Here is a 27401-nt window from a genome sequence, read left to right as displayed (position 1 = left end):
CCACACCGCATAGCCTTATTTTAACAACAATGCGTGGTCTTTCTAGAATAAACACATGACACATGCACATAGATTTAAATTGCCTCCTTTTAATTATGGATAACACTGGTTACTACTGGGATGAAATTTAAAACTTCGTAACTATGTTTACCTGTCAAGGGTACCTTTTATTCAGTTATTATGTGACCCTCTTATTGAGTCTGTATTTATTATTACATAAATTCCCTTTTTTAATGGCAAATATGGATCACTGATAGATCATTGGAGTATCATCGTGCCACCAGCGGAACCACCCGATCATATCCATCTCCACTAGACATAATGCATATACACCAACTCAGGAGAAAACCCAATAAATATGGGAAAAACCTATTGTGAGAATTGAACCCAAGATCTATTAATCCCAAAGTGTTATCTCACCCCTAAATATCACTAGGCTATAAAGCCATGGACACATAAATTCCCTAAAGTTATTTTTATGTTAACCCTCTTATTGAGGGTTTGTATTTATTATTACATAAATTCCCTAAAGTTACTTAATAAAGTTTGTTAGCCACACCTGATAAATTGCATAAAGGTAATATAATATAACATATTTTATAATATGTATATTTTTTTAGATATGTGAATATAAAGTTGACAAATTATTTGAGCATATATGTAATACAAAAGAGAAAATACTGCAATCATTGTATTTGTCATATTTATGACTTTTTTTTAAAAAAAAAAATATAACAGATGATATAACTGAAAAAAAGTATCAGAAAAGCAGCCCAAAAAATGTTTTGATAGTATTCGATGGGTTGGCTTAGTGGTTTTGTACTTTTGTCATTTGTGACCACTATGATATGTTATACATCATTTTACATATTTTGAAACCGGCCAATGGTTTGAAAAATGGGGGTGTTTGGATTGAGTGTATCGAACGAGAACAAAGGAGTGGGAACGATATAAGTAAACGAGTATAGTTTGACCATACTCGTTTAAAAGCTAGGAATCATATATATTCTTGAACGCACTAAAAAAACGTGTTAAGAGATCGATTCCTAATGCCATTCCATCATGCTATCAAACCCATTATAGATTACAAACTACATGAAATAGCACTTGGACTTCCTTTATTACATTTATAAGTATAAATAACAAGTGTGATTTTCACGCGTGATATGGCAGGAATTCAGTATATGTATAAAACCTAAAATAATGTTTATAGTAGTATAAATAAAAATTACAAATATAAATTTGTGAATTACAAAGTTACATTACATTATTGTACCATTTCGATGCAGTTAGTGGAAAAATATCAAAACCGACTCATACTAAAACAAAAAAAACATATGAATGAATATCAGTAGCGGGACTTTTATTGTTTAGACAGTGTTGGTTTGGTTTGGTTCGGTTAAATAAAAAGTTATGTGTGTTACAAAACTAAAAAAGTTTACTTAGAGCATTCATATTGGACGCTCCATATTTTGTTAGTAGATTCTTCGTATTATATAGCTAGAGTAGTTGTGAGTGGAAAAAAGTATTGTTCATTAGTAAATTTGAAGAAAAAAATGTTCACCCTCTGTAATTTTTTAATATTTTTGAAAATGATTGTGAATGAATGAGAGAGAAAATATATTTATTAAAGTATAAAATTTTATAACTTAACTGATAATGAAAGAAAAAATTAATGATTTTTAATGTAATTATATTAATAGAGATAGAGGGTTCAATGTGAATGTTCTTACAATAGTTTAATTACTTAAAAATTGTTTCATGTAATCCAAAAATTAAAGTCGTGATATGACCAAAAAGGATAGCGACACATGTTTTACATCAATCAGAACAATAAAAACAAATATCGGTACTTGGTATAGTTTACCATACAATAAAAAAATTTATTTACAAATGTTTCATCACATAAAAATTGTCTGGCGTAACCCAAAAGATAATGTTGTGTTTTACATTGATAAAAAATTATAAAAAAAACGAAAATCGCCACCAATTCAGATAATACCAATACGTGTACCGACGTTGTATGCTAGGTATCAGTATCGGTTCGGTCCGTTATGATACCAGTACTCTGTATAGCTTATGATACAAAAAAATTACTCAATTTTTATTATAAATCCATTTTCAACAAAATTTATAATAGGATGTAAACTTAAACATAACTAGATATTCAGTTTTCCTAAAAACAATTAACAAATGACAATTGTTTAAAGAAAATCAAATTAGTATAAACTTAAATAACTTATAAGTATATATATAAATGTCTACCACATTTTAATCAACTCCAAAAGCAATGCAAAAAAGACACATATGTTATTGTAATCTGATGATGGAGAAAAGAAGGTTGCAACATAGAAAAAGCTTAGCTAGTCCCCCACCACCCTATCTTATAAACCATGACTTCATCTCCCTTCATCATTAAGTAAATCCAACATAAATCACCCCCATATCTTCTACATATATTGCAAGTGGTTCCATTAACTTGTTAGTTAGATATGTACACCATACATATAGATTTGGGGCCTGCGGTCGTAGCGGTGGCTATGTTCATATTGTTGTCACCAGGGTTGCTATTCCAGATGCCAGCACGAACCAGGGTGATCGAGTTTGGGAACATGTACACAAGTGCCATAGCCATTCTAATTCATGCGGTTTTGTATTTTTGTATTTTTACCATTTTGGTTGTAACTATCGGTATTCATATACATACTTGATCATTCCTGATTGTCTCGTTACTCGTTTCTTCTGCTATTATGAGGAGAAATCAACATTTCAGCTGTGCTTATTGTTAGAAAACATGTAAGTTGGCTGTTTATAGAAATTGTTCTAAAATGTAAGAACTTGTAATTGTAATGTTGGTTCTGAGAGGTCATTCATGTATATAATGTTTGCAAACTTACCAAACATGGCTTTCAAAAGAGACCATGAGTCTTGTACACATGACTTCTGTGTATGAACCGGTTTCAGTCATGTGGTTTAGTGTTGATTCAATTTGTTACACCTTTTCTGTAATACATAGAAATGTTAAATTTAGCGAACCTATCCTAAAATAAGCTATGCTTGAATTATAATCTATATCTATATAATAAATAAAAATATTTGATGATACATATTTACCTTCCGGTCTATCCTAACTCACCCTTATTTTCTTTTTTCCCTCTCCTATTAAATAATATTTTTTCCACTTCTCTCCTAGACCATGTGTAGACTAGAGCTGCAAACGAACCAAACGTTCGGCGAACAGTTCGTAAACCGTTCGGTGGGAAGTTCGTTTGTGTTCGTTCGTTTACTAAACAAACGAACATGAACAAGAAATTTCGTTTGTTTAGTTAAATGAACAAACATGAACAGAGGTCGTGTTCGTTCGTTTATGTTCGTGAACGTTCGGTAACGTGTTCGTTTGTGTTCAATACTTCATTAGTGTTTTTAGTTTTTATATTTATTTAAATACTTCAAAATTCCTACAAATTAAATATCTAATAAGGGTCGGTGTAATATATATTCTGTTCATGAACAATTTTTTGTGTTCGTTTGTTTCCATTTGTGTTCATGAACATTAGTTTGTGCTCATTTGTGTTCGTCAACGTTCGTCGCCTAAAATTAACAAACAAACACAAACGAACACGAACAAGTTCATTTCCTTAACAAACGAACACGAACATAAAATCTCGTTCGATAAGTGTTCGTGAACGGTTCGCGAACACATATATTTCTTAATAAACGAACACGAACAAGGTCTTGTTCGTGTTCGTTTGGTTCGTTTGCAGCCCTATGTGTAGTGGTAAAGAAAGATAATACCCCACCCTTGGGCATTATCCGCTATGCGGCGATCCAGTCAGCAATGAGACATTATGGAACATTTGTTTAAAATGGGTGTAGTGGTATATAATGCTCATCCAATGATTACCCATTTTTTTTTGTTTTTTTAATTAAAACTAGTGAAGAAATGGGTGTAGTGGCATGATTGGCCAAAAAAATCTTGACCCGGCGGTTAGTTTGGAACGCCCCAACCCAAATTTTGAAGAAAAAGCCTATGGGCGTGGTGGAGGGGCATTATGGGGCGTTTTTGTGGGGAAAACGTCAAAAAAACCCCACTACGGGTGTTCTTAAATATGATGATATTAATATAAACTAGTGAACTTCCCCCGCGCGTTGCGGCGGAAAGTCAGTTGGTATCGGTTCAATTCAGAAAATTATTGATACCATAATCGACACTTTGTATAGCGACTGAAATATAAACCCCAAACAATAAAGTCATGATATGCTCGAAAATGTATCAACACATATTTTACATCGATAAAAAAAACTATAAAAATAAATACCGATAAAGGTTTCAAAAGTATAAATTTACATCAATCAAAAGGGCTTTGGGCCTCCAAAATTTTAGGGCCTCCATTTAAAAAATATATATATAAATTTAATATGGATATTTAATATTTAGTTTCAGGAAACTTAACATTAATATTGTTGTATTGTAGTGGTAAGAATCCCAACTTTCTCTCTACAGACACTGGTTTGAATCCTAGGAGCATATTATTTTAATTGATATTTTTAAGTTTTAATGACTAATGTTGGGTTGTTCTATGATTATCAACACTGAGTCAAAATCAGAACCGAGAGTTTATCACTGTAGTTATGTTCCTCCTCCTTTTCGTATGGTTTTTTTCTATATTTCTATGTAAAATCAAAATCCAAAGTATGAAGTTGGTCATTTAAAAATGTTAAAAGTTTTCGAAAAAGGCCCCAATTTTTATTTCGCTTTGGGCCTCCAAATAGGTTGAGCCGGCCTTGAAGCTCGTCTAAGCTTGATCTCAATTCAAATTCTCAATTAATTCAATTTATGAGAGCTCGAACTCAATTTGTGAGAGCTCGTCTAATAATTAATAGAGTAAAGTCCTTTTTGAGTCCCTGTGGTTTGTGTATTTTAACCATTTGAATTCAAAAACCAAACTTGTTTTGATTTGAGTCCCTGTGCTCTCTAATTTTAACCATTTGAGTTCATGTGGTCTCTAATTTTAACCATTTGAATCCAAAAACTAAATGTTTCTAATTTGAATGTTGTTTACGTTTTGGATTCAAATGGTTAAAATTAGAAACCACAGGGACTCAAATCAAGAGAAGTTTGGTTTTTGGATTCAAATGGTTAAAATGCACAAACCACAGGAACTCAAAAAGAACTTTAAATTGGAAAGTTAACAAATGATTCAGTCTCATCCCAAATTGTTTCACAACCGGTTTAGTTTCAGTTCCAAACCGGTAGTCAACTTTTCAAACCAAAATTTCTGTAAATACTGATTAAGATGGACTGTAAACAACCAAAATTTTAATTTTGACTTATATTAATGGTCAACTATTTTCTTAAACAAGCTTTTAAACAATGTCTCACCTTCTAGGGTTGATTGTGACACTTGGTGGCAACAGTGGACAGGGGTTGGGTGGTGGGGTTTTGAAGATAAGTGTCTTTACTCTTTAAAATCAAAGATGCTACTCTTAATCTTTTGGAAGTCTTAAAAGTAACCAATTAGTATTTCCAACAATTATATGCCCATTTTTATAGAATATTAACAATTATATGCCCATTTTTATAGAATATTTTTAAGACCATATTTGGCTATGACATGGATTGAGATGAAATTTTATCTGATTTATTACACCATAATATAATAAACTTTTAAGTTTTTCTAAACTTTTTAATTTTATATAGTAGAAACTAATTTTGTTACCATTTTGATAAAACGTTTTCTTAGTTTTACTTGGTTAACTATATCAAATGATTACATTGTAAAAGTTTATTACATCAAATATAAAACGTAGTTTATATTATATACAATAATGCAAACATACCAAACCATTCACCTTTTTCATGAAACAATTATTCTAACGGGTGTGACTATATTTTTTTAATTTTGAACAGCAACACATGTGTGCGTTTATTAGATACTATGATTCAGTGCTTCGTCATTTACAAACATGAGATAGTGTTTGTGTATGAAATATGTATATATGTTGTTTATGTTATTTGAACAACACCTCGATAAAATGCAAATGCATGAAGGAGCGTTTTAGAAGGGTGTGTATGGTAGGCGAGTGGCGACAACACAGAGAACATATTCTAGATGGGGCCAAGATTATTTTCTTGTGTATGTACCGGATGTCGATTAATATGTTAAAAAAATTATGAAGTTAGTAGTGATTTCTTGTTTGCAATAGTAAATTTTGTTTTATTTATTGTATAACAATTATCATTGTACTAATGAATTTGTTTATGTATAAACATTCCCATTTAAGGAGCCGTTTTTATTTAGCCTCTGAAATCTTAGAAACGACCTTGAATATATGATATAGAAACGGCCTTGAATATATGATAATGTAACTAGTTGGATCCACCGCGCTTCGCACGGACTTTCGATGAGCATTGATTCGGTTTGTTACATCACTGTTGGAAAATTTCGAAATTGCTTGGATAAATCTGAAGTCGTGTAATCACTTTCAGATCAAACAATTGGAGTGGCTACCAATCTTTGATCGGATAAAATCAGATTTGATTCTAGATTTCTGTATGAGAATTTGATTGAGAGAATTTTGAGGGATTTGACCAACTGCTAATTCGTCTAGGGTTTGGAAAAACGTTTGAGAGAGCGTATTTACAGTTTTCCATAACTGCCTGCAGTTTTTGTTTTGAACAAAAACACCTTTGGTCCCTCATGTTTCAAAAGTGCATATTTAGCCCGAAATTTAATTTCTGATGCATTTTCGATAAAGCACTTTTGTCCAAAAAGGACTTGACCAACTGCTAATTCGCCGGGGGCTCTGCCCCTTGGACCCCGCTTCTCTCGGGGGCGCTGCCCCCGAACCCCCGCCAAGGGGGCGCTGCCCCCGAACCCCCGCCAAGGGGGCGCTGCCCCCTTGGATCCCCCGTTAGTCCCGATGACATTCAAATAAGCGTGCACTCTTATTTGTATGTCACGCGCAATCTCAAATTACACTAAAATATCCAACAATCACCACCAACACATATAGTGCGCAAAGTTGAAAATAAAAAATCTTAATTACGACATTTTTAAATATCGTAAAACAAAAGATATATCTATAACCTACGCAATTTCAAAATATCGCATAACAAAAGATATAACTATAACCTACGCAAATTTAATATTTCTGAATATTAGTTATTATAATTAAAATGATAAGTTTAATAAGTAATAAATGTTTGTGCACAACTCAGACATCTCACATCATAAAACCTTGTAATAAAATAACATTACGATAATCGGTTATCAAAGTTAACTGGTAGATATTCTTTTAAAATGTTATAACTATTTATGTAAAGTTAGTTATATCAAAATAGTTATTAAATTAATTGATGATGGTTAATAATGCTTAAGAAGTAAAATTAAAACTTTTCTTAAATCATGGACGAATGCAATATTTATAAATTCTTCAAATAATAAATCTTTTATTTTGTAAATTTTGAGATCTTAAAGTAAAGTTTTAACATCAGAATAAATAAAGATTGAAGTTATATATTGTTGTATGATTAGAAAAAAAAAAGAAATAAAAATCCTGCAAAAGGTTAAGTTTAATATTGGTCAAAGTGAATAACTTTCAAAAGTTCAATGTCCAAATTTAAGAAATGAAAAGATTACTATTCCTCCAAACGTTATCAATTAATATGAAATATGAAATATGAAATATATGAATGTGACGTTAAAGTGAATAAATTGGGTAATGGATTGAAGGCAAAAGATCAAATATAAATACCTTTAACGTACAAAACGTACGAACTGAAGGTTTTATTGAAAAACGCGGTGGCATTTTCGTAATTATTTACTCGTAGATTAATTATCAAAATTACCCTACAAATGATCTTGTATGGTAATTTTGATATTGTAGGGTAATTTTGTAAAATGATCCTATAGGGTAGTTTTGTAGAGTATCATAATTACTCTACAAATGATCTTGTAAGTTAATTTTGATCTTGTAGGATAATTTTATAAATTATTCTAATTACTCTACAAATGATCTTGTATGGTAATTATGAATTGTATGTTGTTTGATAAACTAGTAGAATAATTTTAATACGCTTGTAGAGTAATTTTGATAATTACCATACAAGGACATTTTACAAAATTACCCTACAAGATCAAAATTACCCTACAAGGTCAGATTATCATAATTACTCTACAAATGATCATGTAGGGTAATTTTGAATTATTATCATAATTACTCTACAAATGATCTTGTAGGGTAATTTTGAATTGTATGTTCTTTGATAAACTACTAGAGTAACTTTGATACACTTGTAGAGTAATTTTAATAATTACAATACAAGCACATTTTACAAAATTACCCTACAAGATCATTTGTAGCGTAATTTTGATAATTACTCTACGAGTAAATAATTACAAAAATGTCACACCGTTTTTTTTACTTTTTCATACCTTTCGTACGTTTTATATAATAAAACTGTTTGTACGAGAACTTTTCCCCATGGATTGAAATACATAATTTTTATTTTTAATATACATATAAAATAAGGGCGTGATAAACACAAAATATGAAGATAAAATTCCTAATATTTACAAAAGAATGTTTATATCCAAAAGTCCGAATCACAAAATGTAATAAAAGTATATATACCTAATAAACGGAATAAAATAACAAAAAATCATAGAAAAGATTAGCTCTTTTTAACGATATTTAGGGTCAAATCGTCAAAGATTACGATACTAGTGATTTTCAAGTCTAGTGGGGTTACATTTTGTTGACTTCGGACACCTTTGGTTTTTTTTTTTTTTTTTTTCGATTGGTTAGTTACTTGGTTTCCCTTTTTAAGTTTCTAAGTTCAATTCCTACTAGCATCACTTTGAAAGATATTGGTGGTGGGAATAAAGTTTAGAACTAGGCATCACTGGAGGTCAGTTCGAAACAGAGCCAAACCAGGTTTTACCGCAGTGGGCTTTCCCCAGAACCGGTGGCTTGGTGACTCGGGTATGCATCCAACTCTGGCCGTTATGGAGAAGGGGATGCATTTGCTCGACTGAGGGCATCTCAGGATGCTTATCCGGTGATTTAGTTGGTCGTTCAAAAAAATTGTACATCACTAATCAGAGAAAACGTAATATAGATTCATATATTAGATTGTACGGCGTGGAAGCCACAACCACGCCGGAACACCACTCCGGGGGCGGCGGGAAGATTTCGCTAGGGTTGTGTTATTGATGATGATGTGAGCGATGGTAATTGGGTGTGGCTTATAGATTATTAAATTTGATAGATTTGTTTTATTTTTTAAATATAAAAAATAAATACAAAAGGTGTATGTCATGTGTCACACAACGTCACTCTTCCACGCTCTATCCCACCCCGCGCTTTTTGACATCACGCCACTTTTCTGACAGATGCTGACGTGGCTACCACATGAAGTTTCACGCCCTCCCACACTGTATGGTCTTTTTTTTTTTGAACGGCGTACGGTTAGAGTATCGTTAACCGGGTTAGTAGTTAGTATTCTAGTATTACCAAGTTAGTATTAAAACCCCCTTACCTGGACTTGAACCCAAGACTTAAAACCCCATTGTATGGTCTTATTAGTTACGCTTTCCTTAAACCGGATCTAGCAACCCGATTGGAAACCACCTATACAAACCCATCCAATTAATTACTCTTGAGACGTCTACCACCTACACAAACCCATCCAATTAATTACTCTTGAGACGTCTACCACCTACACAAACCAACCAATTAGTCACTCTTGAACAGTCCGCATTAAGTATCTTATAGCAATGATGGAAGAACCAACAAACAGAATCAATGGTCATAATTTACCAAAAAAAAAAACTTTTAATAATAATTAGTGATTCAGAATTTGTATTTATTTTAATACTAAATTAGTGATTTAGAACTAACAAACAGGATCAATGGTTATATTGAGCTCGCCAACGCAATAACGAGGGATAACCGAGGTTAAGGCCCAGTTTGGTGAATAATTAAGAACTTGAAATCCTCATTCAGATGCCATTCAAATGTCAAACCAAACACCAAAACCTCTGATTGATTCCATTCAGATGCAAACAAACAGGGCCTAAGACCATGTGTAGTGGTTAAGAAAAATAATGCCCCCACCATGGGGCATTATCCGACACGTGGCAGCCCAGTCAGCATGGGGCATTATTGCAAAAGTGGTGTAGTGAGCATAATGCCTAATAATGCCCCTACCAATCATTAAACAAAAAAAAAGCAAACTCACACTCCCATTGGCTAGTCAAACCTTGGCAGACTGAAGAACACTCCAATTGGCACATGCACTTGCTCATTTGACCACTTCAGGCGTTTTATTTACAACGCCAACATGCAAACCTTTCAAAAAAAACGCCTTATAACGCCCGGTGTAGTGGGGGGAGGGGCGTTTGGGGCATTTTTTTTCAATTTTTTTTAAAAATCACGCCCCACTACGGGTGGTCTAAGTAAGGTTAAATCAATTTATAATTAATAAAAATGGTGCTATTGGTGGATTGGGGCTTTATCCTATTTCTTGTTTGATAATGGAGCCGCTATTGTTTGGTGTTGGATGAGGTAGCGTATACGTGACGCTGAGGTGACACAGTCGGTCTCCATTCCATTCCCTATCGCCTAACTTTCAAGTTTCAATTGGTAAGGTCAGGGGCGGATTTAGAGGGGTTTACCGGGTTCCCAGGAACCCAGTCAATTTGGAAAAAAACGTTTTTTTTGTGTAAACCTTGTATGATTTGGAAAAAAAACGTTTTTTTTTTTAGTGTAAACCTTGTATGATTTAGAAAAAGGAACCCAGTGAAAAAACTGACTGGATCCGCCACTGGGTAAGGTCACACCGAACCGGGTCCGGACCCCCCTGAATCCGGAAGAAAAATCAATAACACGACGAAAACAACCACTGCCCACCGCGGACCACCGTCCACTGTCGATGATTAACGGTGGACGAAAAAGTAATTCAAAAAGCTAATAAAAAGTAGAGATTTTCCAGTCAATATTCTACAATGTTGTTGATGCCATTTCATTTCAACGACCAGTTGTACCACATGCATCACTTATTTCAACTTTACAAAAAGCTCAATAATAATCATCCAACAAAAAAAAATAAGTAGATCTAGCCTAACAAACAAGGAATCTATTCCATTAAATCAAAATGATAAACATACAAACAATTTCTCAATCAAAAACTTATAATTGATAGAAACTACTACTTACCACTACAACAGAAAGATTACAATCCAGATCTGTAGGTTTTAAGCATCGATTAACAGTTCAGCCGGTGTAGATATGGACATGGACAGCGAGGATGAGGATGGAGTAGATGGTGAAGAAGATGAGAGTGTGAACAGCGATGGCTTTGCCGTTGGTTTTCATGCTCCCGAACTCAACTTGTTTACCGTTTCCGGGTAGCTGGAATAGGAGTCCTGGTTGCAGCAGCACGAAGAGTACCACACCGATGAGTACGGGGCCCCAATCTGCCATTTTTGCACAAAACAACTTCGCTGAAAGAGGTCGCGGAGGAGAAGCTTGTAGAGAGAGAGAGAGAGAGAGAGAGAGAGAGGGGGGGAGAAGGTTTCGGTATTGGGCCTGTAGGCTTTTTAGGGTGTGTTGACGTGTTATTCATATTCCTTCCATCGTTTTCTATCGTAAACGAACCGAACGTTTAACAAACAGTTGAAACTAATCGGCGAAAAATTTATTCGTATTAACAAAAAAAAATTCAATTCAATTAGATAAATAAACGAACATAAATAAAGGTCTCATTCGTTTAGTTGTGTTTATGAACATTCGTTTATTTGCGTTCATTTATATTCGTTATGTTGGTTTGTTTTTTGTTTTACTTAATGGGATTAGGATCAAATACAAAGGATCCTAACTGTAAAAAGTGTAAGAAGGATTTATAGAGTGACAAGTGTCTAATAACCTAAAAAACCCACTACACAAAAAAACCCCACTAAAAAAAAAAAAAAAGAAAAAAAAAACCTTAAACATCCACCACCACCAAAAACCTAACCCCCCCCCCATCACCCACCCTTAAAATTTTTTTTTTTTTTTTTTGCCGAGGGGGTGGGGGGTGGGGTAGGGGGGGTTAGGTTTTTTTAGGTTTTTGGGGGGTGGGGTAGGGGGGTTAGGTTTTTTGGGGGTTTTTTGGTGAGGTATAGTTTTTTCTTTTTGTTTTTTTTTTTTTTTGCCCGGGGGGGGGGGGGGGGGGGGGGGGTGGGGGGGTTTAGGTTTTTTGGTGGGGGGGGGGGGGTTGGGTTAGGTTTTTGGGTGGTGGTGGGGTGGGGTGGGGGTGGGTGTTTAGGTTTTTGTTGGTGATGTAGTGGGTTTAGTTTTAGGTTATTGGACACTTGTCACTCTATAAATCTTTCTTACACTTCTTACAATTAGAAGCATTTGTAGAATAACTTGACCCTTACTTAATGATTTGTATATCTTTTATCTAATTTTTTTTTATAATCCTTCATTTTTTTATTTTTTTTATTACCCTAATAATTAAACTAGTAAACCTTATTTTCACTTTGTTTATGCACTTTTCTAAATTTTTTTTATAATCCTTCATTTTTTTATTTTTTTTATTACCCTAATAATTAAACTAGTAAACCTTATTTTCACTTTGTTTATGCACTTTTCCCCTTTTCTTCCTCTTTATTTATATCGACAGATACGATCGTCCTCCGTTCAATGATTAGGGATTCAAGTTCTAGCACAACTCTCTCCGCCATCCACCTTTAGACTTCGTCGTGTTCACAAATTTATTTGTGTTCATTTGTGTTCGTGAACACGATCATTTTCTTAGTGAACAAACACGAATACAAAATCTTGTGTTGTTAAGTGTTTATAAACTGTTCGTAAACACATTTATTTCATTAATGAACAAACACGAACAAAACATTGTTCGTGTTCGTTCGATTCATTTACATCCCTACTCTTCAGTATACTTGGAGAAATTAAATAAATTATTAAACCGACTCATCATATAACCTTGTAGTTAAGTGCTGTGATGGTATAAAAAGTAAAGTGAATGTTAGGTATTGTCTAAATGTAAAAAAAGGTTTAGAAAAATTAAAATATATGAATCTCACTAACCAGTACCTCTTGTAAGTTATTCTCAATTCTCGCAAGTCAATAAATTTTCTTATAAACATTCTTTCAAAATTTCACCGATTGTTCTTTGCTTGTATCTCTCTATACATAGTAAGACCATGCGTACTAGTAAGGTTTTTTGGCGTTTTACCCTTGAAAAACGCCCTTAGGCGCCCAATCGACCGCCTTCCAGGGCGTTTTGTTTGAATATTTGCTTCAAGGCGTTCTTTTTTACACGCCGAAGAAGGGGATGAAGTGGCCAATCACAGTTAATCTCTTTTTTTTTGCCAATAAGATTTTTTTGATGGTTTTTTATTTATTTAATTGTTTAACACTCTTTTAACATAAGGGTGGAGGGAGTGGTCAATAATATCATGTTATGTCAAGTACTCATTCCACTCTCTATTTTGCACACAATCAGTGACAATGGTCAAACACATGGAGAGTGGTAAGAATTTAAAAAAAAAAATGTGACTTGTTGAAAGGGGTTGAGACCCACCATTAAACCCCCCCTCTCTCCTCCTTCTCTCTTCCCGATCGGTGTATGCTCACCGAAGAAACCTCTCCCCGCTCACCGATTTGAAGCTGGCACCCCTTACCCGTGCGGCAACCCCCCTCCCCGATCAAAGTCCCCGAGAGGATACTGACCACCCTAATGCCCCACATCCCCACTACACCCATTTTAGAAAACGCCCCATAATGCCTCATTGCTGACTGAGATGCTCAATGGCGCAAAACGCCAAATGGTAGAGAAATTACCACTACACATGGTCTAATAAACTTTTCACCTTATTAATATCGTATAATATTTAAATAATACATACCTTAAAAAAAACCTTCAAAAAATCATAATATTCACAATCGGTTGTATCTTTATTAATAAGTTTATTTACGTGGTTTTAATCATTGTTTCAAATTAAATTAAATTAAATAATACATAAATTAAAAAAACTTCAAAAAATCATAATATTCACAATTGGTTGTATATTTATTAATAAGTTTATTTACAAAGTTTTTATCATTGTTTAAAAAACCGGACCCAACCGGCTGGTCGGATCGAGATCCGGAACCTCAGCTCCTTAGTTTTGATCAAATTTTAACCTGATGGGAGCACATCTCTCAGAGTAATTCAGGTGATGTCGGGATTATATGCTCAAACCTCCTTAGCATTGGAGCATGGGACATTGTCACGGGCTTTCTATCGTTTAGTTTACATGTTTTTTTCTTTGCTTTACGTTCACACGTTAAGAAAAAGCGTAGTTGGAGTCCAGTTCGTGATAGGAATGTAATTTTAAGCTTGAGGTTTCACCACGGTGGGTCACTAGTGTTGTCTGCGATTGCAGGCGCGAGTACCCTTTTGTCTATGAGTGTACCTGGATAGCTGAACTTTATTGGACTTTAAAAAAAATATAAAGCAATTGAGTATCAATTCAATAGTGTTTGCCATAATTTCTAACCTTATTACGGAAATATAAGGGTGTCCGGAGTGGGCGGCAAACCCACTCGGCAAAGCCGGTTTACCGCGCGGTAACACCGCCGCCGGTGGGTTTTGCCGCTCAGTAAAATCGGAGATGCGGTGATGGGTTGCCGAAGCGGGGAGAAGGAGGGAAGGAGAGAGAGGGGGTGTGTGTGATGGAGTCCATGCCATCTCAACCAATCACACCTTTTTCATTTTTTTTAAATAGTTTACCAATTCATGAAGTGTGTTTAACCATTGCCAACACTTTTGAGTATAGTTTAAACACTTTTCATTGAATGACATGGCACACTCTCATTGGTTGATTTTGAAGTTTACCAATTTCAAGTGTCTAATCACTCCCTACACCCTAAGACCGGAAGGTGTGGGGGCGCCACCCCCGCTAGCTAGGACAATATAGCGCCCCGGGGCGGTATCCCACCACACCGCTGGCGCCATAAAAGCAGTGCCAAGATGGTAACCAGCAATTTAGCACGTGGACCGAGAAGCATTTAACTTTTTGACCGTTTCAAACGGTCAGATTTAAAAAAAATAATATTCTTTTTTTATAAATTAACATTATAAATACCCACAATTCTTTCACTTTTTCATCTCATTCCTCTCACGTTCTCATCACTTTTTATACCATTCCCTTCATTTTTTTAAAACATTCTCAACAATGTTTCCCAACAACCCATGAGACCCTACCCATCCGTTTTGGCAAAATATGCTAAACAACGAGCAAGAGGACCGCTATCACCGAGACCCGTGTACAGGTGAGCTTGGATATTATCCAATGCCACCAACCACCCCTACTTCTCCTCATCCCACCACTCAACCGATGCCCCCATTTTTCGGGTATTATTCTCAACCCCCATTTTTCCCTCAAACATGCCCCAAAACATACCACCAAACCCAAGACACAACCGAAACCGAATCCGTTCCCGAAACACAAGTCGAATCCTCTTCTAAAAAAAAGAAGTCATAAAAAGAAGGATGAGACCGAAAAACGTACCCCTAACAAGGTTGAATTTTGGTCGCCTAAGGAAGAGTTCGAGTTGGCAAAAGCATGGCTCGACGTATCGGAGGACGAGATTGTTGGTAAATTTTACATACTTTTATAAACATATAGTTTTGTAAATTTAATTTGTAATTCAAAGTTATGCTTTTGTAAATAATTTTTTTTATAGGAAACGACCAAGACATAAAGGTATTTTGGGGTCATATACGTGAAAAGTTTTTCGCCGCAATGGGTCGTGGCGAATATCGAACCACCGACTCTTTTTCGGGAAAGTGGGGTGCTATGAGGACGAAGGTTAACAACTTCAACAGCATATACACTAATCTCGTCAATAGTAGTCGAAGAAAAAGTGGTGCGAGCGACATCGATGTCATGACACAAGCCCACAACGACTATAGAATGTACCATGGGCATTTGTTTACGTTGGTAACCACATGGGAGCTTCTTCGCATATCCCCAAAGTGGCATCTTGTACCACCATTCGACCCAACCCGCCCTAGATCCAAACGGTCCAAATCGACATCACCACCGAACCATCTGTGTCCGATGCTTGTACAGTAACAAATCTAAACGACGATGCTGACGAATTTGAAGAACCAGAAGAGCTGCCTCGTCCAACTGGTAGGGATAAAAGTAAGGCCAAGGCACGTGGAAAGTCTACTACATCAGATGGCCCGTCAAAGATGAGCGAGTTCGAGGCAAGTCTTAACAAAATAATCTCCATTAGGGAAAAAGACCAACAAATGAGAATGGAGAAACAAATCCAAAAAGACATGGACTTTCTCGCAAAGGATGTGTCACATCTACCAGAGGAGGACCGAGTCATTTTGGAGGCTCGTAAGGCACAAATTCAGGCAAAATATATGTAGTTTTTTTTTCTAGTATGTTGTTTTTTTTAGTATATTGTCTTTTTTTCTAGTACCTTATGTTTTTTTAATGAAATTATGTTTTTTTTTTAAATTTTCTAGTTATTAATATTGCCATTTAATATAAAAAAATAATAAATATTTAAATAAATAAATAATTAGGAAATCATGACGGGTGCTCCATTCACACCCTGCAAATTAAAGGGGGGCATGATAAAGCCCCCAGACCGACATGGCGCTGACGTGGAGCCTACGTGGCCTGATAAAGCCCCTAGCACCTAGGGGCTCCAACCACACCCTCTAGCTTAAGTGTTTTAACTTTCAAAATGGTGTTAAATTTTAGAGTAAACTGCCATTTTGGTCCTCGTTGTTTGGACACTTTTGTCATTTTAGTCCAAATCTCAAACTTTTTAAATCTGAGTCCCTGTGGTTTCACTTTTATTGCTATTTTGGTCCAAATCTCAAATCAGCTCAGATTTTAAAAAAAAAAAAAAAAATTGGTTTTGGTCCTTTTTCTCAGAGGTAATTTAGTCATTTCTTTTATTATTTTAACAAACCAGACCTGTTTATTATAACATCCCCCAACCCAACATCATCTTCTCCAATCCTGATCTTCCCCAAATTAAAATCAGACCTGTTCATCGCCATCATTCCGGCACCACGAGCAGAAAAACGATTGCCGGAGACATTGAGACAACAATTGCCACCACCACCTCCTTCTCACCACAGGAACCATCTCCTTCTTCTCACCATAACCACCGTTCCCCTCCTCAACATCACCTAATCACCATCATCATCCCCCTTTCCCCCAAAATCAAAATCCTAAATTCAACCCTTTATCAACCAAATCCACCCAAAATCAAAACCCTAAATTCAACCCTCTAACAACTGCAATCACCACCGCCTCTAACAACTACAATCAACACCCAATATCATCCCCCAATCCATACAACTTCAACCGCAAATCATTCGAAACCTTCTGCACCGACGGATCCGCTGCAATCGCCGCCACAAACTCCGTCGCCGCACAAAACGCCGCATCTAACTCCGTCGTCTCCACATGTCACACCCCAACCGATGGCGGAAACATCGGAGTGAGACGAAATAGATTGCTCGAGACATCATAACACTAAATATTGTGACAAGTATTTAATTAGTAAATTTCATTTCATTTCTAAAGAATCAATTACAAGAATTTGAAACAAAGTACAACATGAATAATGAAATACCATACAATAAGAATACAAAATTTAAAGTGTGTATCTACGTATCCTACTAGATTCCATGCATCATCAACGTCATCTCAAAACCTGCAACATGTTTTAAAAAGCATAGTTCAATACAAAAGTATTGGCGAGTACACAAGTTTTAGACTCGTGTCGTGTGTATAAAAGCATTTTTCAATCCAACATAGCATTTGGTATACAAAGTCAAACTATCATGCAACACAATATGTCAACTCTAGTGTCCACTAGTATTTAGTATTTAGCATCCCTCGCCACAAGAGTGACGAGACCGTTATGTATAATAAATAGCATCCCTCGATACCGAAGTAATCGAGACCGTATAGTATAAAACTTAACAAAACCCCGTCGGGTGGTGTGCTACTCCTATAGCGCTATAATTGTTTAAGCCGAGTTAACAAGTAGTATGTATTCTAGTATGAACTTAAGCATAACAAAGCATGTATACGGATCGAATGAATAAAAGCATGTTTGTAAATTGTGCATTTTAACAAGTAAACATGTTGCACCCAAAGTGTATAAAAAGGAAAATGGGTCAAGTGTACTCACGTTGATTGCGTATAAGAATTCCTTGAAATACGCACGAGTAAGGATGGAGGACTTAGAACAACGAGGGTTATCCTAAAACAAAAATTAGAAAGTACTAAATAAAATGGAAAGTTTAATAATAAGATTAATCTTATTTTATATTCATACATTGAGTACTCCTTGTGTCACCACGATATCCGAGATTCGATGGACTCGGGTGAGATCGGAGATCGTCATCATTTGGAAGGTCGTGACATTATTCCGTTACGAATATTTTCAGGACTTATTTAGAGTATAAATTCACGAACCTATTTGGTCTATTGAAGAGGTTATAAGTTTGAGAAAAAAATCTTTAAAGATAAATATTTAGATTGTTTAGTTTGTTACATTATACACATGTATAAATATATATTAGTTTTTTTTTCTTTCTATTGAAAAATATAAAATAATAAGTTAACATATATAATGAAAAATAACAGATTGCTAGATAATATTAATTGATTCTTTTAAAGTTTGGATAAGAAGAAAAAAAATAAATATTTTTGGATAGCTAAAAAAAGAACAATCATAATACAATGTTGCCGAGTTTCGAACCGGCATTTGAACCGACCAACGATTTTAATGTTATCACCACCGTGCATAACATATTGTGATTATTTCTACATTTTGGTAAAAGGAACTGAATTATTATTTAATTCAAACCATAATTGACTTAGTCTCCTTCTCTTTAAACAAACCTAGTCGAACAACAGTAATACAACTTTTGAAACATGAACCAAAAACTATTATGTATCATTCTATTGTTTCATTTTCAGTTTTGAAATGTTATATAAAAGTTCAACAAATATTAAACGAAAGAAATGGTAAGCGAGATATACCGAACTCAGTTTGGGCGTTTCTGATTTGTTCTCCAATCATCTTCTTGATCTCCGGCGATGACCGTGTCTCCGGCGGCTTCGGTTCTCCGGCTGAACCGAGACTCGGACCAAGACAACTGACCAGAACTTGAAACACGAGTCGAAGCGTGACCCAAACCAAACCGAGATGCAACTAAAACCCGAACCGAAAACTGAAAGGAGTAAACATGTTGAGTTGTTGCTTGAACCTGTTTGGAAAATCCGTCGGAGGACCATCACAGGCCGCCGCCACCCGTGTCGAACCCACTGCTGCCGCGGCTCCGCCGCCAGCGGCCGTCGCTCACAGTACTATTGTCGTCAATAGTCGTCGTCGAACCGCCTTCGACTCGTCTCTCTCTGTCTTGTCTTCACGCCACCACCTGACGGCGGTCGTGGTGGTCGTTCGTCCGTCAAAGGGAGGAAGGGTCGTGTGGGAGTGCGTGAAAGACGAAGGGAGAGGGTGGTCGCGTCGGAGAAGGGAGGCCGGTTGCCTGAGTTGTGCCGACACCGGCTAGTCGCCGGTGAAACAAGGGAATCGGGTGTGAAGGTGGGGGTTTGATGGTGTGGATGCTGTGTGTTTGACAGTGGGGATTGAGAGGGATAGAACATAGGTTGCAGGCAACCAAATTAAGGGAAAAAAAACATATGTAACGGCTGTTATAAAAGAGGATTAGGGTTTGTTGCATTTTAGTTTTAGGAAAGACCATTTTAACCCCTAAACTTTGAAGGGTTTAAATAAATTAGCTTAATTAACTTAATTTAAGTTATATAACATAGTTGACCACCTAACTAGGTCATACGTATTCTAAAAGAACTAATCTTTACAATTAACTTAACCGGGTTAGTTTGTATCCTTTTCTAACTTTAAAGTTTAACGAGACTAACTAGGTTAAAAAGAAATAAACTTTTAAATAGTAAAATTAATTAATTTAGTCAATTAAACCATGAATAAATACCCACTTTTATAACGGATTAGATTAAAGGCAAAGATTTTTCGACGATTAAAACGAAACGACGAACACTAGGATCCGAAGTTTCCAAAAATAGGAATATGAACAATGGTTTTCTAAATATGGAAAGTTATGAAAACGCGAAGCGTTACAGTCTCCCCTCCTTTAGAAAATTTCGTCCCGAAATTTGATCAGAAGGAAGACCTGAAAGGATTTTGGCAAACATAAGAGGATCGGTTAAAATTAAGTCTTTGGAGTTTGAGACAGTAGAGAATAATTGAGGTATATGGGTGAACGATTGATCTAATAACGATTATGAGTATAGGAATAGCATAAGTATCGGATAGACGAAAGTAGCATGTTAATAATGAGGTCTCGTCATGGATAATCAGATATAATACGTTTGTGAGTTGTTTAAAGTTTGTATTAGGTCCAAAAGGTCTACAAAACACTGAATTTCTCACGGCACGTTTTACGAAAGTTTGGTAACATAGTGAAAACACTTATATATAGGAAGTACCAACGGCGTATCCACCATGTTTTGACCACGTTACGTCCGTTTCGTATTCGGTGTCATGTTACGTTCCGTGTTTTACCATACACAGTAGTACACTCTATGGTTCTCATACGCCTATCATTATAATCCCGTGTGCACCCGTGATTATATTGATCGTCGCATGATCCATAGCTTGTACTAGTTGTGTATGAATCCGGGTATACATAAATTTGAAAATAAGATTGAGTACGTATAAGAATATAGTATATAAGCAAGTCCATGCTTAAGTATGTATGGGACCCACGTAAGCGAATCACTCGGATTACGATCGCGTACGGTACGAATTTATGAATCATGAGTATGAATGAAAGTATAAAAGCATAAACATAAGTTTAAGTATGAATATGCACATAAGTATGAGTATAGACATAAAACGTATGAGTATGAATGCGAGTATAAGTGTGAACATAAGATGTATGTGCATAGATATGAACGTGAATATAGGTGTAAAACATGAAGGTTTAAGTATGAATAAAATATGTGTATGAATATAAGTGTAAACAAAGTTGTACATGTGTGAATGAGAACATAAAATGTATGAACATGAATATGAATGTAATATAAACATGAATGTAAGTACATCGCAAATGTATAATTGTGGGTGCATGTATAACGTAAAACGTATGAATTTTGAATCATGAGTATAACGTAAATGTGTAAGTGTGAACATAAGTGAAGGCGTAAAATGTATAAGCATGGATGTAGAAAATAATGATTTTGGTTTATAGTATAAATCGAAATACACGAGTTTATGTGCGTAAAAGATCAAAAGTTTTGAGTATGAAAGAAAAAGAAAAACAGGTGACACATGCGAGATTGTTGTGAAATATCAATTAAAACGTGTAGAATGATATGCATATATAATTGTTTGCGCAAAACGTGGAGTTAAAATAGATTGGATTGTCACGAAATATAGACTCTAGTTTGTGAATGTAAAGGGAGTATGAAACGTCTATTGGTTATATGGAAAGTACTTTGTAAAGGAATGAAATGCTACTGCGGTTTTAAAAGAGTTTACATAAGTTGAAAATTTGTCGGTTCTTATGAAGTTTCCTTGCCCACGTGTTTTGAATTTAATTGACATATAAAGTGAGGTTAAAAAAGGTTCTAGAGATTAATAAGTATGCATCATTTTAAGTAACTTTATGTTAGAAATTTTGAAACTTACAGCTTCTTGTGAAAAAGTTGATCCCTAGAGAAAGGAATTTGGTACATGAACTTAGTGATTGTTGAAAAATGTTTAATTGGTTTTGAAAAGGAATTTTAGTAAATGATTGAATAATATTGGTAATATTTTATAGGTGTGTGCGATAAAGTTGATTTGATTCTCAATTGAAAATAAAAATCTCTAGTTTATTGGTGTGAGAGGAGCGTGTTTCAATATTTACGTTGATTGGTGAATTTGTGGGCAACGGATTCATTAGACCGACTAGGCTGACAAGTAGTATTTCGTGAAATTTTGAAAATCGAGGAACAAGCTTTTATGGTAACATTAAAATTTTTGTGTATGCGAGTGATGTGAAAATAGATTATAGAATAAGAGGTACGTTTAAACAAATGAAGCATTTTGGAATACATGATAAATGATTTAGGTATAAACATGATCGTGTTTACATAATATAGTCTATTAAAAGAAAGCGTTGGGAACGATCACCTAGGTAAGGGAATCACCCCTAACTCGTTGGTGAGGTCGTTGTAAGGTGAGAAATAAAACGAAGTTAATCGCCAAGGTAAGGGAATCACTCCTATCTTGATGACATGTCTCCATTTGTTGTTGCAAGAAGTGTAAATAAAATTACGTAAAATTATGTATGCTAATAATGTATAATCGTATGAAAAGTAATAATATGATGTATGCGTAAAAGTGAAATCTCGAAAATGGTTCAAACTTGACAAAAGAGAGTTTCATTATGAAAGACCGGAATAATGAAGCGTAAGTTTGATAAAAAAGAAACTCGGGTGGTTCCAAAACGGAATGTTGACTAACCAAAGTGGTCGAAGAGTCTTTTGAATTTGAGAGCATGCTTTGGCCTAATAGGTGAAATACTCTCGCCGATACATCGGTTAACGGTATTTACCCTTCCGGTTACTACATGTCCCAAATCAATCGAAATTTCGAGACTTGGCGGGATTTATGAAAAATTTAAGGAGTGGAACTAGTCGACAAGGTGCGGGTTTCACCTCTAACTTGACGATTTCGTATCCTAAGTGTGGTTGGTACTCGTCGGTTCAAGATTTAATTTCAACACTTTGACGAGGGTCCACTAGAATTTAAAAGCGGAAATTCTCCATCAAGGTGAGGATCTCACTCCTAACTTGGTGGCGAATTTCGTGTAAAAAGGATAGGTGGATTGAGAGTCTTTCACCAAATTGTGGGTTTCACACCTATTTTGGTGAAGTCATCTCGTTTGTGTATTACAAGTGGTTTCGAATTTAGTATAAAAATGAGTAAAAGACGTATGTTCCAAATAATAATAACAAGTATAAGCACATAAAGCATTTTAAGAAAATAACACGTAAGAGACATTTCAAGAATAACATGTAAGATATTTCATAAAGGTAGCATGTGAAGCAAGTATGGTCGAATTTTGGTGCTTAACTATAGACTAGGTCAAAAGCATGGCAATTTTCCTAATTCCCTATAGTTATGGCTCTGATACCAATCTGTCACACCCCAACCGATGGCGGAAACATCGGAGTGAGACGAAATAGATTGCTCGAGACATCATAACACTAAATATTGTGACAAGTATTTAATTAGTAAATTTCATTTCATTTCTAAAGAATCAATTACAAGAATTTGAAACAAAGTACAACATGAATAATGAAATACCATACAATAAGAATACAAAATTTAAAGTGTGTATCTACGTATCCTACTAGATTCCATGCATCATCAACGTCATCTCAAAACCTGCAACATGTTTTAAAAAGCATAGTTCAATACAAAAGTATTGGCGAGTACACAAGTTTTAGACTCGTGTCGTGTGTATAAAAGCATTTTTCAATCCAACATAGCATTTGGTATACAAAGTCAAACTATCATGCAACACAATATGTCAACTCTAGTGTCCACTAGTATTTAGTATTTAGCATCCCTCGCCACAAGAGTGACGAGACCGTTATGTATAATAAATAGCATCCCTCGATACCGAAGTAATCGAGACCGTATAGTATAAAACTTAACAAAACCCCGTCGGGTGGTGTGCTACTCCTATAGCGCTATAATTGTTTAAGCCGAGTTAACAAGTAGTATGTATTCTAGTATGAACTTAAGCATAACAAAGCATGTATACGGATCGAATGAATAAAAGCATGTTTGTAAATTGTGCATTTTAACAAGTAAACATGTTGCACCCAAAGTGTATAAAAAGGAAAATGGGTCAAGTGTACTCACGTTGATTGCGTATAAGAATTCCTTGAAATACGCACGAGTAAGGATGGAGGACTTAGAACAACGAGGGTTATCCTAAAACAAAAATTAGAAAGTACTAAATAAAATGGAAAGTTTAATAATAAGATTAATCTTATTTTATATTCATACATTGAGTACTCCTTGTGTCACCACGATATCCGAGATTCGATGGACTCGGGTGAGATCGGAGATCGTCATCATTTGGAAGGTCGTGACATTATTCCGTTACGAATATTTTCAGGACTTATTTAGAGTATAAATTCACGAACCTATTTGGTCTATTGAAGAGGTTATAAGTTTGAGAAAAAAATCTTTAAAGATAAATATTTAGATTGTTTAGTTTGTTACATTATACACATGTATAAATATATATTAGTTTTTTTTTCTTTCTATTGAAAAATATAAAATAATAAGTTAACATATATAATGAAAAATAACAGATTGCTAGATAATATTAATTGATTCTTTTAAAGTTTGGATAAGAAGAAAAATAAATAAATATTTTTGGATAGCTAAAAAAAGAACAATCATAATACAATGTTGCCGAGTTTCGAACCGGCATTTGAACCGACCAACGATTTTAATGTTATCACCACCGTGCATAACATATTGTGATTATTTCTACATTTTGGTAAAAGGAACTGAATTATTATTTAATTCAAACCATAATTGACTTAGTCTCCTTCTCTTTAAACAAACCTAGTCGAACAACAGTAATACAACTTTTGAAACATGAACCAAAAACTATTATGTATCATTCTATTGTTTCATTTTCAGTTTTGAAATGTTATATAAAAGTTCAACAAATATTAAACGAAAGAAATGGTAAGCGAGATATACCGAACTCAGTTTGGGCGTTTCTGATTTGTTCTCCAATCATCTTCTTGATCTCCGGCGATGACCGTGTCTCCGGCGGCTTCGGTTCTCCGGCTGAACCGAGACTCGGACCAAGACAACTGACCAGAACTTGAAACACGAGTCGAAGCGTGACCCAAACCAAACCGAGATGCAACTAAAACCCGAACCGAAAACTGAAAGGAGTAAACATGTTGAGTTGTTGCTTGAACCTGTTTGGAAAATCCGTCGGAGGACCATCACAGGCCGCCGCCACCCGTGTCGAACCCACTGCTGCCGCGGCTCCGCCGCCAGCGGCCGTCGCTCACAGTACTATTGTCGTCAATAGTCGTCGTCGAACCGCCTTCGACTCGTCTCTCTCTGTCTTGTCTTCACGCCACCACCTGACGGCGGTCGTGGTGGTCGTTCGTCCGTCAAAGGGAGGAAGGGTCGTGTGGGAGTGCGTGAAAGACGAAGGGAGAGGGTGGTCGCGTCGGAGAAGGGAGGCCGTAAAGATTGTTATGGTTCTATAATTGTTCGTGTCTCCTCTCATTCATAAGGACCCTTTAAATAGGGAGAGAAAGTACAATATACAAGGAAATAATCAACGTAATAAAGGTACATAATCTCTCCTAAAATATGTGCATAATATACCTATTCTAATAGTCCCCCGCAGTTTTAGCGTCATAGGAACGGACACTTAAACTGGATCGAAAATCTTCAAATAATGTCCGGGGAAGGCCCTTAGTAAAGATGTCAGCAAACTGAGAGGAGGAAGGCACGTGAAGAACTTTAACATGACCAATTTGAACCTTTTCACGGACGAAGTGAATATCTAACTCGACATGTTTCGTCCGATGATGTTGAACAGGATTCTCGGACAGATATACTGCAGAAATATTGTCACAATAGACAATAGTGGCTTTGACAATAGGAACGTGAAGTTCAAGAAGTAGATTACGAAGCCAACTGGCCTCAGCCACAGCATTAGCAACTCCTCGGTATTCAGCTTCTGCACTAGACCTGGAGATTGTATGTTGCCTTTTAGAAGACCATGAAATTAAATTGTCACCCAAGAATACACAGTAGCCGGAGGTTGAGCGTCGAGAGTCCGGACACCCACCCCAATCGGCGTCAGAATAGGCCGTTAGGCGTGTGGAGGATGTAGCCGACAACCGAAGACCATGAGTGATAGTGCCCTGTAAATACCGTAGTATACGTTTGAGAAAGGCAAAATGGGGTTCCCGAGGGGCGTGCATAAACAAGCATATCTGTTGAACAGCATAAGTGATGTCAGGTCTAGTGAAGGTGAGATACTGTAGAGCACCGGCAAGACTGCGATATAAAGTAGCATCCGCTATGAGTTCACCATCAGAAGCCGAAAGTTTAGAGTTGGTGTCACAAGGAGTAGCGCATGGTTTGCAGCCTGTCATGTTTGCCCTATGCAAAATATCACGGGTGTATTGAGCTTGAGACAAAAATAATCCCGTAGAATCCCGAGTGGCAGTAATACCCAAGAAGTGATGAAGCTGACCTAAGTCTGTCATTGCAAATTCTCTGGACAACATGGTTATGATGGAGGTAAGCAGCATTGAATCAGAAGCGGTGAGAACAATGTCATCCACATATAAAAGGAGGTATGCCATGCGATTACCCCGTCGGTAAATAAACAGTGACGAATCACAAATGCTACTCCGAAAACCATGAGAAATAAGAAAACCAGAGAACCGGGTAAACCATGCGCGAGGAGCTTGCTTTAGACCATATAACGATTTTCGAAGACGACAGACAAAGTCAGGAAATTGTTTATCTACGAACCCCGGAGGTTGGTGCATGTACACGGTCTCTTCCAAATTGCCATGTAGAAAGGCATTCTTGACATCCAACTGGTGTATCGGCCAATTACGTGAGACGGCCAAACTTAAAACCGTGCGTATGGAGGCCGGCTTAACTACTGGACTAAATGTTTCCTGACAATCAATACCCACTGTTTGTGACTTGCCATTAACCACAAGGCGTGCTTTATATCGTTCCAACGAACCATCAGATTTGAATTTATGTCTGAATAGCCACATACACCGTATAATTGGCGGCCCAACTGGTTTAGGGACCAAATCCCACGTCTTGTTTTCCTGCAAAGCACTAAATTCATTGGTCATAGCCTTTTGCCAATTAGGATCCGAGTAGGCTTTGTGGTAGGAAGTAGGAAGGGGTGAGATGGTGGAGGGATGGTCAGTGGTGGAAAGATTGAATTTTGGGTTGGGTTTGGAGATACCTAGTTTAGCACGAGTAATCATGGGGTGCTGGTTGGGGGCAGGAGGTGGAGACGGTTCATGGGAGGACACATGCGAGGTGAGAGGAGTTTGAGGAGGGGACGGATTGTTTGTTGGGCCAGGGGAGTGTTGGGCCGAGTTGGGAACAGGTATAGGGCTGGAGGTATGTTGGGCCGATAAGGGTGTATGGTGAACGGGACTGGATGAGGTAGGGGTAGTTGGGCCGAATGATGTAGTGGTAGTTGGGCCGAATGGGTATGGGTCGTC

At 36.2% G+C, this 27401-nt stretch overlaps 2 protein-coding genes and 2 long non-coding RNA genes across 5 annotated transcripts; 1 reads left to right on the top strand and 3 right to left on the bottom strand.

Moving 5' to 3' along the window:
* Positions 1–2238: 2238 nt before the first annotated feature.
* On the top strand, positions 2239–3030 carry LOC110909547. The gene has a single exon (XM_022154448.2). It carries the CDS (start codon positions 2493–2495, stop codon positions 2709–2711), a length of 219 nt encoding a protein of 72 aa, XP_022010140.1. The 5' UTR covers positions 2239–2492; the 3' UTR covers positions 2712–3030.
* Positions 3031–11003: 7973 nt separating this feature from the next.
* LOC110911209 lies at positions 11004–11606 on the bottom strand. Of its 2 annotated transcripts, none has more exons than XM_022155813.2 (2): positions 11243–11606; positions 11004–11185 (listed from the first exon to the last, which is right to left on the bottom strand). In XM_022155813.2, exon 1 carries the CDS (start codon positions 11488–11490, stop codon positions 11281–11283), a length of 210 nt encoding a protein of 69 aa, XP_022011505.1. In that variant the 5' UTR covers positions 11491–11606; the 3' UTR covers positions 11004–11185; positions 11243–11280. The 2 variants fall into 2 exon arrangements, with proteins under 2 accessions (XP_022011505.1, XP_022011504.1); XM_022155812.2 differs by having other exon boundaries at positions 11004–11190; positions 11248–11606.
* Positions 11607–17577: 5971 nt separating this feature from the next.
* Positions 17578–19749, bottom strand: LOC110911210. The gene is made up of 3 exons (XR_002576895.2): positions 19089–19749; positions 18232–18303; positions 17578–17748 (listed from the first exon to the last, which is right to left on the bottom strand). It is a non-coding gene; the product is annotated as an uncharacterized LOC110911210 (long non-coding RNA).
* Positions 19750–23355: 3606 nt separating this feature from the next.
* LOC110911211 lies at positions 23356–25366 on the bottom strand. The gene is made up of 3 exons (XR_002576896.2): positions 24868–25366; positions 24010–24081; positions 23356–23526 (listed from the first exon to the last, which is right to left on the bottom strand). It is a non-coding gene; the product is annotated as an uncharacterized LOC110911211 (long non-coding RNA).
* Between the last annotated feature and the right edge of the window lie 2035 nt (positions 25367–27401).

This window comes from Helianthus annuus, chromosome 15 (assembly GCF_002127325.2).
Source record: "Helianthus annuus cultivar XRQ/B chromosome 15, HanXRQr2.0-SUNRISE, whole genome shotgun sequence".
Lineage (NCBI taxonomy): Eukaryota > Viridiplantae > Streptophyta > Magnoliopsida > Asterales > Asteraceae > Helianthus > Helianthus annuus.
This window is presented reverse-complemented; position numbering and strand designations above follow the sequence as displayed.

What these genes read in the sequence shown, in the direction of transcription:
- LOC110909547 (XM_022154448.2), top strand. Translation starts at nt 2,493, where the DNA reads ATGTACACCATACATATAGATTTGGGGCCTGCGGTCGTAGCGGTGGCT.
- LOC110911209 (XM_022155813.2), bottom strand. Translation starts at nt 11,490, where the DNA reads ATGGCAGATTGGGGCCCCGTACTCATCGGTGTGGTACTCTTCGTGCTG.